The sequence below is a fragment of the Hydra vulgaris genome, chromosome 13 (assembly GCF_038396675.1).
Source record: "Hydra vulgaris chromosome 13, alternate assembly HydraT2T_AEP".
NCBI lineage: Eukaryota > Metazoa > Cnidaria > Hydrozoa > Anthoathecata > Hydridae > Hydra > Hydra vulgaris.
The window spans coordinates 12,484,233-12,497,424 of NC_088932.1; the positions used below are offsets into that span (position 1 = coordinate 12,484,233).

General features: G+C 26.7%; 1 protein-coding gene across 1 annotated transcript; it reads left to right on the forward strand.

The window, feature by feature from the left end:
• The first annotated feature begins 61 nt into the window (after positions 1 to 61).
• On the forward strand, positions 62 to 10,732 carry LOC136089654 (uncharacterized). The gene is made up of 11 exons (XM_065815706.1): positions 62 to 134; positions 709 to 876; positions 1,738 to 1,901; positions 5,018 to 5,128; positions 5,478 to 5,624; positions 5,702 to 6,014; positions 6,954 to 7,195; positions 7,562 to 7,737; positions 7,951 to 9,645; positions 9,866 to 9,994; positions 10,696 to 10,732. Exons 1-11 carry the CDS (start codon positions 62 to 64, stop codon positions 10,730 to 10,732), a joined length of 3,255 nt encoding a protein of 1,084 aa, XP_065671778.1.
• The last annotated feature ends 2,460 nt before the right edge of the window (positions 10,733 to 13,192 follow it).

Below are 13,192 nucleotides of genomic sequence, written 5' to 3' on the forward strand. Positions count from 1 at the left end.
CCAATATTTGTTTATTGATATTTATATTGTATTTATCAAAAAAATTTAAAAGTTAATTAAAATGGACGAGAATATTTTGGGAGATTGTAATGTTTGTGATATTGTTTCTTCATTAGATCTTGAAGATTTTGTTGGTAAGATTTTATATTTAATGTAAATATATTTGAACAAATATATTAATAATATTAATATAATATGGCATCAATTGATGGCATCAATTTATTTACATTGATAATATACATTAATCAATGTCATTAAGTGTATTTAAGCCTAATAAGCACTAAAATAAAGTTAAACTACTTAAAAAAGAAAGTTAAAATGTTATTAACTTTGTTAAAATGTTTACTAAGTATCAAGAATTGATACTTTCTGATAATATATCTAATGTATATCTTTAAAAGTTAATATATTTTGTTTTTTGCTTTTATATAAAATTAATGCAGGCTTTAAGTATAACTTAAACTTGAAACTTTGCTCTAAGTTACATTCTTTTTGCATTTGATTTATGACATGAACTAATGAATTTTTTTATTTATATTTTACATATGGCAAATATTAAGTAGAAAAATAATTATAAAAACAATTAATAATAATTATGAAGTTAATTTTTTAGTATAATAAACAATTTTAAATTTTTTTTCAATTTTGAAAAATAGTTATTATTCAAAATTTTTTATTTCATCATTTTCATTTATTCACTATGTGCAGAACCAGGATCAATAACAGTACCTTTAGATCCCCTTGAAGAAACTCTTGAAGAACGACACATTCTCAATACATATAGAGACGTTTGTTTAAAAATAAAAGAACATCAAATATTGCACACAGTGCATTATGTTTCAGCATTCTCAAGAGGAATGGAAAAGGAATTAAAAGGTTTGCAAATTTAAAACATTTTTACAATCCAACAATGTAAATAGAAGTATATGTATACATACCTGTAAAATAATAGATGTATGTATAGATGTAATTTGAATGTTAGTTACTTGTATTTCCATTTAAAATGCATTGATTTTATTTAAAATTATATATTTTTTTAAGGAATACAAATTCTTTAATTTTCAAGCATTATTCATTATTTTTGTGTATGTAAAATTAAGATAAAAATTAAACAAATAAAAAAATAAAAATTTTGGCCGTCCAATAAAAAACAATTGACCATCAATTCCATGTGTTAGCAGTTTAAATTGACTGCTCGCCTTCAATTTTATATATTCTATGCTGCTGTTGAATATTCTCCAGAAGTCACAAGAGTCTAATTTTTGAGATGAAGTACGAGATTTCATGGCCTGAGAATAGTGGGCTTCTCGTCAGACAAAACCTTTTTACAATGATTTCTAGCCATAGTAAACAGAAGTCTGTTTTCTGGAGAAATGTTTTGCTGATAGATATGAAAGTAATGTAAAGTAAAAAGGTAGAAAAGTAAAAAGTAAATATCAATATTGATCTTTTCTATTACTTTTATATTTTATTTTATACTTCTAGAGTCTATTTTATTAAGTTAAACAATTTTAACGTAATTATTTGTAGTTTTAAGAACCAAAGTAATTTTTGAAATATTTACTTTTTTTTAAATAATTTTTTAAAAATAAAAAAACTAAAACAAAAATAAAATAATAGATTAATACCCTTAAATTCTACAATCTTCGTTTATAAATATATTTTAAATTATATTTTTATTTCATTTTCTGAAATAAGTTGTTGTAGATATAATGGCAATATTTATTTGTTTTATAGAATTGACAAAAAAAAATCATAAAGTTTTTTTTGAAGATAAAGAACTTTCCTATTCTGGAGTTCCTTTTATTATATCTTCACAGTCTACTCTTGACTGTCAACAAGGGAAAGACCGCAATGTTAAAGTAAAGGCTGAGTACAGAGAGAAAAAAAATGATGAAGCGGTAAGTTACACAACAGTTAAGTTCATGCAAAAAAAAAAATTCTTTATTATTTTTTGATTACTGTTTTATTCTATTTTAATTGTTATCAATATAAATTATCTTTAACATTTAATACATATTGATAAAACTGTTTTTTTCAATGAGATCTTTTAGTTTTTTCTTCAAGGCAATAAGATTATTCAATTTAGTAAGTTCTATATTTTGTGGTATTTTGATGTATAAGGAGAGGCCATGGTATACAATTGAAAATCTCGATTCTTCATTTCTTCTTCTAAATAATCTTGATGAAGTTTAAATTTTAAATCCAATTTTGCTTTTTCATTATTAAATACATTATTCAACTCAGTAATTCTTCTAAAATTTTGTTGATCAAGGTTTGCTTCAGTATATTCAAGAAGCTTAACTTGATCTGACACTAAATTATTTTTTACTTCTGCATCAGCCAATTTTTTTAAGATGTTATTTCCGCTGTCTTTTTATTCAATTTAATACCAGTCTCCTCGCTGATAACTTTGGTTAAATCCTGCAGTGTAACCTTAATAATAATATTAACAGGTAAAACCTCAAAGGTAACATTTACCTGTCATGGTATTATATCTTTTACAACCTCAAGTGTTGTGGTTTGAAATTTTTTCAATGCTTCTTGCATTTGCGCATCTCACTCTCTTATGTTGTTTTCTATCAAAAATATTTACATCACTAACCTCTTCAAAGGTAAAGGGATTCATTTCAAAATCACCCTAGTTAAAACTATTCCTATTCGATTCTCCACCTTCTTCGCCCCAATCCACATTACCTCTATCAATTGGTTAAACATTCAGCCTCTCATTGTTTCTTTCTAAACAATATATTATATAGTACCTCTGCCTCTAATTATAACACACAAAAATGGCTTTGAGTCTTTCATCAAGCTATGGGACTTTGCTAAATCCAAACTGTTATCTTATTACAAGGCATGAATCCTGGTATCGCATATGCAAATTATAACAGTTAATTTTAACCCTTCAACTATCGCATCACCATCTGGTACTACTTTATTAGTTTGTTTTCCTTCTTTATCCCAAAACATAGTCGTTGTCATAAATCATCAAGAAAGGTGTGTCCTGAGACTATCAGGGTGGTGCCAAAGTCGCCTTTTACATCGACTGCTCCTTGTTAATTGTTTTATTTTCTGGTTCATCTAAGCCAGACCTTAAATTCATAAAATTGTAGTAATTGAATAATTGTCATCAGAGGTGCTTTCATACTGTTGTTGAGGACAAACCCCTTATGACATTTAATCATGATTTTATCTAGCAAAAAATTAATCAATCGTAATTAAATTGCGTTGCTAAAATTTAATAATTCCCAAAGAAGTGTTACAACTTCAACGAATTTATAACTAATAAATTAATAAAACTAACTAATAAAACTAACTAATTTTTAATAACTAATATTTTTTTAAATTCATTTGATTTACCACTGATATTATTAAGTATGGGAGTTAAAATCAAGGAATGGTGCCAAGCTCAGCATAATTCAATTATTGACTTGTGCAAGCAGTAAAACATTCAAGTCGATAAATAAAGTGACTGGAATGGCATTAGGAACCATCAGTGATCTGATTAAAAAGTATAATATGTTTGGATATGTGCAAAATCAGCCATAATCCGTAGCAAAGTGTAAAACAACATCAAGATTAGATCAACAAATTGTCAAGATGGTGCAAAAAATCTATCAGCACCAAAAGTGTCAAGCCTCCTTGAGAAAGATTTTGGGTTGCAAGTAAGCTCATGTACTATTCGAAATCGATTGAAAGAAATTAGATTCAAAGCAAGAGTTCCGCGCAAGAAACCATTCTTTTCAAAAATCCATTGAAAATGAAGACTTGCATTTGCTAAAGTCTTATGGACGGGCGAGGTTTATTGATGGAATTATGGACTCTAATGTTTATGTTAATATTCTCAATAAAAATCTTCTTGCTTCAACTAAAAAACAATGATTAGGAAAACATTTGATCTTCCAACAAGACAATGACTCTAAACATACGTCAAAGAAAGCTAAAGATTTTTTTATCCAAAAGCAAATTGAGTTACTTGAATGGCCAGCGCAAAGTCCAGATCTTAATCCTAGTAAACATCTCAGTGCTATTCTGGATAAAAAATTTGGCACACGATGTCTAAAAAGAAAACAAGAGCTAAAGATCATGCTCCGAGAAGCTTGGGCTGATAACGACTCAGATGCGATTAGTAAATAGTTGAAGCGATGCCATGTCGACTTGTAGAAGTCATAAAAGCTAAAGGCAGTCCAACTCAATATTAAAAAGTCATAAAAATAATTACATGGAGAAGCGTTAATCTTTAAGCCTTAATCTTTATAATTTTGTTTGGATATTTATTTTTTATCAATTAAATATTATTATTAATTTTTTTCTTTTTACCATATCAGAACATAAATAACAGAGAGCTTCTTTGGTTTACTTACTTTTCTTCATTATTATATGTTTAGAATTAAGGGATTAAAATTAATATGCTTGCAGTTCATTTTAAACTATTTTGCAATATACAATACATTAATTACAATATATAAATATATATAGATATATATATATATATATATATATATATATATATATATATATATATATATATATATATATATATATATATATATATATATATATATATATTTACATACATACAAATACATACATACAAATACATACATACAAATACATACATACATATGTACGTACATGCATTCATGCATCCATACATATATATATATATATATATATATATATAAATATATATATATATATATATATATTTATATATATATATATATATATATATATATTCATATATATATATATATAATCATGTATATATGAATATATATATATATATATTCATGTATATATATATATATATATATATTCATATATATATATATATATATATATATTCATATATATATATATATACATATATATATATATATATATATATATATATATATATATATATATTTATATATATATATATTTATATATATATATATATATATATATATATATATATATATATATATATATATATATATATATATATGTATATGTATATATATATATATAGGCAAAAGACCATTCTTGTAGAAAACATAAAAATATTGTGCAGATTACAAAGAAATTTGATTGCCCTGCAAAGGTTCATATTAAAGAAATACTAGAATTTCCGGAGTTTAAGGTTTAGTACTTTTTTTTTTAACAAGCCAAGATGATAGCATTATATATATTTTTAAATCTATAACTAGAGTAACTCATAATTTATAATATGATAACATTTAATAAAATTCCTGATTAAAGTAACAAGTTTTAGTTACAAAAAGAGAGTTGACTCTCTTTTTGTTAATAGATTGGGCAATCTGTCTAAAGTAGTTTGCCATCTGTCCATGTAAATCTGATCAATATATTAAACTTTACTAGAACCCTTTTATAAAATGTCCAATCAACATAAAATTAATAATTTTTCTATAATTTATTATCACATAATCTTATATGTGTTATTAAACATTTATTTACACATTTTCTTAAAGCTTGATAGAGATTCTGAATGGCTCAGGAAAGACACATCAAAAAAACTCCGTTTAGCTTTGACTGGAAACAAAAATATGATTGTGTCAAGAAAGTATGTCTTGATTATACCAGATATTTCTGTGCACAGAAACCATTTAATTGGTGATGTAAGTTTTATTACATTTTTTTTAACAATATTTTGTGTTGTTTACTTCTTTTTAACAATTAACTATACTTTTTAAAGGCAGCCGGTCTCATTCAACCTATTTCAGATGAGCTTATTATCAAAATTGGAGAACTAGTTAAAGTTGGAGTTAATACTGTAACAGAGATGAGACGGCATCTGGAGAACTTTGTTCGCATCAATTTTAGTTCAAGAAGTATGCCCAATAAATCAAACAAACGCTTTTTCCCACTGAATGAAACTATCCGCAACCATATGCTAAAAGCTAGAAAAAAATTTTGTCACTCCCTGATAGACCAAGAGTGTTTAAATATAAAGGTAGCAGAATGGGCAAAAAATTATAAAGAAGCTTTTATAAAGTTTCGTCAGAAAGGTGAAAACAATTCAGAGGACAACAATCAAGACCTTCAAAAGTCCTTGTTGTTCATTTTTCAAGATAAATGGCAAAGAAGGTTACTTGTGCGTTATGGCAATGAGCTATCATTTCTTGATGCAACATACCGAACTACTAAGTGCATATCGATGCACTTCCTCTCTTCTTCCTAGTTGTAAAAACAAATGTTGATCATCAAATAGTTGCCATTTTTGTATGCGAAAATGAAACAACGGAAGCCATTAAAGAAGCACTAACGTTTATTAAAAAATGGAATCCTTCATTCCAACCTAAATACTTCATGACAGACTATTCAAACGAAGAGATAAATTCACTTGAATCAGTGTTTCCCGGTAAAAATTGCTGTTATAAAAGATATTTTATTTAAGTCTCAATATTTATTTTATTCGGAAAAGTCAACCATTGTGTTATGAAAAATTGTTCTTGGTTAAAGAAATTATTAATAAAAAGTATTTATTCCAACAAACTGTTTTGTTTATAAGACTTTGTAATTAAAATGTTTACCTCGTGATATTTGCACCACTATCATCTCATTGATAATAATATATTTGTATATAATAAAAGTATAAGAGCTTTTATAAAATTTAAAGTCAAGTAGAAGAAAAAAAATCGCTCTGCATGTTTTTTTATTCTCATTTAAAAAAAAGTTGTAGTACCTAAAATAGATAGAAAATTGGTTAATGACTAATTACTACATTTACAACAGAAACTGTTTTTTGTTTGCTTCAAACAAAAACAGTTTCTGTTGTAAATGTAGTAATAAGTTATTCAAAAACCAAAAAAAGTAGTAAAATGTGTTGACTAAAGAAAGAAATTATTCATTTTATCATATTAATTACTTCTTATTGTTCATCAATAATGAATGAATATTTTCTTTAAACAAGTTTTTTATGGAGTATTGTTGTCTTTTTTATGTAGAATGTAGTGTATTTATATGCGATTTTCATCGTGAGCAAGCTTGGGAGCGTTGGCTATCAAAATCTAGTAATGGGTGTTTAATTGTCAAGGAAGATGTCAAGGTTAAGTTACGTCGAATAGCTCATTCAAAAACAATTGAGATTTGTAAAGAAGCTGTAAAAGCATTAAAAGATTCATCTGAATATAATAATCATCCAAAACTAAAAGAGTATTTAAAAAATACTTGGTTGTGTATCAAAAAGGTTCGTATTAATGTTTTTGAGAATATAAAAAAGTTTAGTTTTCCTAAAACATGCAACTAACCATGTTGTGAATTCCAGTTGATTAATTTATTTTTACAAATTTTTTTTAACGACTTCATTCTCTTTTTGAGTTTTTAATGGAGGAACAAGAAATATATTAAGTTGAGGTAAAATATAAGGTGGATGGATGTTATGTTATTATTATAGTATATATTTATCAAAATAAATTAAGTTTATGCTAAGGTGGTAAGCAACTTTATTAGCATAAAAATTGTAAAAACTACAAAACATATTTTGCAACTTTAATATTTATGTCATGATCTGTCAAAATTATTTTTCTGTTATCCTTAACTTGCTTAATTTTAGAGATGGGTATCCGCGTACAGACAAGATAGACTCTTGCTGAATGTGAATACCAACAACGGAATTGAGCGTCAAAAGCAAAGTTTTAAATACCGTTTCTTAGAAAAAAGAAAAAATTCTTCCCTTACCGCTATGCTTAGCATATGCATTGAAGAATTCCTTCCGCACAAGTATGACAGGTTAGTCAGTTATTGTCAATTCTATAGATACTACAAATAATTTCAATAATAATAATACTAACAGTAAACAATGGTAACAATAAATAATATTCTCGTAAATATAATAGATATTGTGAGATTTCAAAAATTATTTTTAAGTCTAACTGTCTTTTTATGCCTTTTGGAGGTTCAAGAATTCTATATACTGTACTGTAAAAAGCAATCATATTTTAGTTATGCCAATGAAAACACAAGGGCAAATTCATCATACAGAAAATACCATGAGAAAGTACCAACATATTTAACTAATCGTCCACGCCCTTTGGTTAATCATTGCATGCGAATGATTGACAAATTGCATGGTGTAGATCTTACAGGAATTAATGCTGTGACAGATAAGTTATACAATGTTGCGTCATTGAAGTCTAACAGTCGGGTAATATATCAGTGTTATCTAGGTGATGATGAACGTTTACCAACTTGTTCTTGTCTATCATGGTTTAATTCTGCTTATCCATGCAAGCATTTTTTTGCTATATTCTTAAAAGAAAATTTATCTTGGTCTGCTTTTGGTATGGCTTATCAGAATTCTCCTTATTTTGTTTTGGATTTATTGTCCGAAAAAAGTAGTGTAACAAATACTGTATATTGTCCAGGTTCCGTTTATTCTGTAGACGATTCCACAAATGTCATCAATGACAATGCAGCACCACAGACAATAGTGGATTCAAAGCAAATTAGGCAAACATTACCAATTAATAATAATCAACCATTTAAAACTACTTACCACACTGCGGCAGAATGTAGAGAATTATTGAATGAAATTAGTCAGTTGTCATATTTATGTGACTCACAAAAAATAGATACTTTATTTGAAGAACTGTTAAAAGTTAAAAAATGCTTGTCTGAAAGTCTTCCAACCGAAACAGGGATTCTTCTTCGTCCTGTAGTTAAACCAGAAACTTGGAGCAAGTCTGAAACAAAGTTGCCAAAACTTATTAACATCCCAGTTACACGAAAAAGAAAAATGATGAAACGAGTTGGTGCTAGATATGACTTATGTAAAGCTGCCAAAGAAATTTGTGTAAAAGTGGAAAAGTCAGAATCTTGTTATTCTGAGATTGTTACTGATTACTCGATTGAAGAAAATTGCAAAGTCTTTACAATTAGTCATGAGTCAATTAAAGAAACTACATCTATTGAAAATAACAAACACCTTCAAACCACCTTGAGCCAAGTTAATAATGATGTTCAATTTCAAACCAAGTTTCAATGTATTCAAAGTCTCAAATCGTCCTTGATTGGTGAAGCTGAACTATTTGAAATTGAAAAATGTCAAATGCTTAATGACAAAATTATTCATTTTAGCCAGCAAATGATGGCGATTCAATTAAAAATTAATGTTGGTTTACAGGATCCGATTAAAGGTCAAATCAATGCTTTTAACACACATGAATCTACTCCTTTTGTTCAAGTTCTTCATGATGGGAATCTTCACTGGCTTTGTGTGAGCACATACAATTGTAAGCCAGGTGAGATTTATATGTTTGACAGCCTTTTCCATGGCTCTATATCTGTCGAGACGAAAAAGCAAATATGTTCTATTTTACATTGCAAGAAAAAGTATATATTAGTTAAAGTATTACCTGTTCAACAACAAACTAATTTTTTGGATTGCGGATTGTATGCCATTGCCTGGGCTCGACAAATCCTAGAAAATAAAAGTATACCATCAACTTCCATTATGTTTGAACAAGGGCAAATGAGAAATCATCTCCTAAGCTGTATGCAAAAGAACCAGTTAGATGTATTTCCAGTCACTGAAAATCCCTCACTTTTTAAAAAATGTTTAGCAAAGAACTTCCGCATCCCTCTGCATTGCTCGTGTCGTATGTTTTGGACAAATGAAGATGAACAAATCTTTAACAGGTATATTATCAAATTAACATTACTCTAAAATTTGAAATTTAATTTTAATAAATCATAAGTTGTAAAGATTATTGTAACATAAACATTATCTTTAGTATTTAAGTGTATCTGCAAAGATTTTTTGTTAGCATTCTTTATTTTACATTAAAGCAATGACTTTATATTGCTTGTTCATTGATTTAAATTTATTGAAACAATTAATAAGTACAAATTTTTTAAGGCAAATGGCTCAATGTTTTAATTGCAAAAATTGGTTTCATCGTGAATGCGAAAGAATTCCTCAAAGTGCATTTGAAAAAAAAGATGAGCTTTGGAGTTGTCATGATTGCTTCAAAGAATGTACAATCAAGTAATATTTAAAAAAATTTATACCAATGCAAAAACATTTTAAATGCAGTACTTGAATACTTTTTGGGAAAAGATGTCACAAAAAAGACAGCTTTTAATCACTATATGTTTCTGGTAAACAAGAGCTCTAAAATAAATTGAGAGGCTACATTAAAAGAAAATAATACCGAATTGTTTAAAGAAAATAATACCGAATGTTTTAAAACTGAGCATTTTTTACTCCAGGTTAAAAATTGGTCTTTTCTGTGGCTTAAATGTTGAAATTTTCTATATATATAGACTTTTAGAGTTTGTTGGCACCAAAGTCCAGCAATAGATAGTGATTATTAACTTTTGAAAGCGTCATTTTTGGTACTTCCTATCCCTGCTAGTCAAGCTATATCTAATACATATCCAAGTATATTTTATTTAATAATTGTTTTATAGCAAAGAAAGAAATTAATATTAAGAAATATAAAGAATAAATAAAGATAAAAAAGAAAATATGTGTTAGATTTTGTAAATATTTGTTTTTCCTGTTTCATAATTATGTAGTACCAAGATTGTAATCATTAATTTAGAACTATAAAATAGGTTTGCAAGGATGATTGGTTATAATGCAGTATGATATAACAAATAGTCTTTATTTTGTGGGTCATTACTTTATTGAAGATTTGCAAATAATAAGTTGTTACATTAAACAATTTTCTATTTTGTTTATAGAAAGGAAACCAATAAAGCTTCATCTGAACCTGCTTAGCACAAATGGTAAAAGCATCACTTCTAAAACGGTTATTTTCATAGCCACATAGATTTTTAAAAACATTAAAGCATCAGAGCATTAAAATCTTTTCCTATAAAATCAGATTCTTCAGAAAATCCTTGCTACATCAACTTCATGCTATTAGCAATGATTTTGATAGTTAAACTTCAGGAACTGATGTTTAACTTTCATTCATAAACTAAAAGCTGATATATATTAAAAACCTAAAGGTATTTCTAAATCTATAACAAAGAAAAGTAACTAAAGGGTAAGTTTTCTATTTAAGTTTTTGTTTATTATTTTTAAAATGTTTCTTTTACTATTGCTCTATTTTTAATCATTTTATCTATAATTTTTTATTTGTAATGAAAAACTTTTTTGTGTTCTAATTGGGTCAATATTTAAGTATACGTATCAAAAATGTGCTAAAATAATTTCACCTCATGGTTTTCATGTTAAATATACATCGAACTAGATTCTGAAGATTTGAAGCTCTAAAATGTTTGTAAATTTCAAAAGAAAAATAATAAGACTTTCAGGGTTTTAAAACCTAATAATTTCAACCTCATGTGAATTGCATAGTAGTTTGTGTTTAAAAAAAGATTCCAGGCCTCTTATTTGCCAAAAAATGTCTTAATTTAATTAAAAGCTATTAATTTGCCAGAAAGTTTTCAAACAGAATTAAGAAGCAGCCTCATTTCATAATACAAGATTTGGCCTACTATCTGTTGATCAGTTGACTCTCAACACTAACTTGTGAAAAAGCAACCCATAAAGTCTTCAATATACATCATAATGTCCATGAAGTGTCAGAGCAAGGGTAACACTAAACTATGGTAACCAATTTAGGAAACATGATAATGGTAAGAGAAAAGTCATATTTTTAATCTGGAATTAATTTCTATTTTCTGTGCTATGTTAATATGTGAAATATTATTAATTAATTATATTAAATGATCAAATGTATGTTGTTCATTGTAAAAATGACTCATCTGGTATTTAACAAATATCACTCGCCAGCACAGGCAGTGTTAATCTTATAAAAAAAGTCATTTGAATTCGTTTAAAATCTAATATGGCTGCATGTCTTATATCTTTTTAGTTTCAAACAAAGTAAGTAAATACTGCTATAAATGATTAAAAATTTTATCTTATTGTTCACAATATTGTAAAAATGAATAAATTAAACCCTTTTTCTAAGAAATTTTTTGAATTAGTAAGTTTGTTCAGGAAATTGTTAATATTACAAGTAACTATCTTTGATTGTAAGACATAATTAGAAATATATGGTTGATGAATATCAACTATAATTTTGTGGACACAGGTGGTGCAAAAGTAAAAACTGTTTATAAAAAGCTTTCTTGATGATTACAAAAAACGTGTAACATCTTATTACTGTGAAATATTGTTTCTTTGAACAGTGGGGTAACTTTGGAAAAAAAACTTTGAGTAAAACTCTTTTTAGTAGAGTTTTTTGTCCAAAGTTACCCTACTCTTCAAAGTAACAACATTTGATGGTAGTCTTGAAAAAATAAAACTACCTGGAGTCATTAATCAAAGTTGTCAGTGATGAAAAACAACGATACATGATCCTAATTTACCATCAAAATTAAAATTCTTTGAAATGGTATCAGGAATTAAACACCTTTCTAAAAGGGTTTCAAACAGATAAACTTTTGGTACCATTTATGGTACCAAAAGTTTATCTGTGATATAGTCAAATTCTTGGTAATATAGTCAAAGACAAAAAATGATGCACTTTATTTTCAAACTTGATATAAAAGACTTCAATTGACATAAAAGCATTAAAATTGGCAAAGAGATGCAGCATCATGCAAGAGAAGCAATCAGTTGCTACTGTTAAAACTTACAAAAAAAAAAATTAAAAAAGAAAATGTGGCTTTAAAGCAAAAAATTGTTTGCAGAGTTGTTCAAAGTTAAATTGATTTCTTATCAAATAAGTCTGACAAGGTTGCCACTAATGCAGAAAAGTAAAGTGACTTTTCAAAGAGTAACTAAAAACTACACTTTTAAAAGAGTTTGATAAAAAAAATAGTGATGTTAAAAAAAGTTAAAGCAAAATAGGAAGATATTGAGTTTGAATTGATTGAAAAAAAGCTAAACAAGGAGTAGACATTATTTTAAATGTGACATTTTCCTTTGATGATATTTTATTGTCATGTTAATAAAGCCAAATTTTAGATTTTCAGTACTTAAAAAAGCAATTATTAATAAAGTTAATTTTTAAGAAATATTTTATGACTTAGGCTTTGTAGAAAGGTAAAATCCTCAAACATAGTTATTAGATTTTTGTTTTAGAGTTTAAAGTTAAATTATTTTTTCAAACCTTTTCAAATAGTTTTTTTCATTTAAAAAAATGCATAGTTATTAGATTTTTGTTATAGAGTTTTAAGTTAAATTATTATTTCAAACCTTTTCAAATAGTTTTTTTCATTT

What these genes read in the sequence shown, in the direction of transcription:
- LOC136089654 (XM_065815706.1), top strand. Translation starts at nt 62, where the DNA reads ATGGACGAGAATATTTTGGGAGATTGTAATGTTTGTGATATTGTTTCT. An exon ending in TAGAATTTCCGGAGTTTAAG is followed by an intron (nt 5,129 to 5,477) that starts GTTTAGTACTTT and finishes ATTTTCTTAAAG; the next exon opens with CTTGATAGAGATTCTGAATG. An exon ending in CTTGGTTGTGTATCAAAAAG is followed by an intron (nt 7,196 to 7,561) that starts GTTCGTATTAAT and finishes GCTTAATTTTAG; the next exon opens with AGATGGGTATCCGCGTACAG.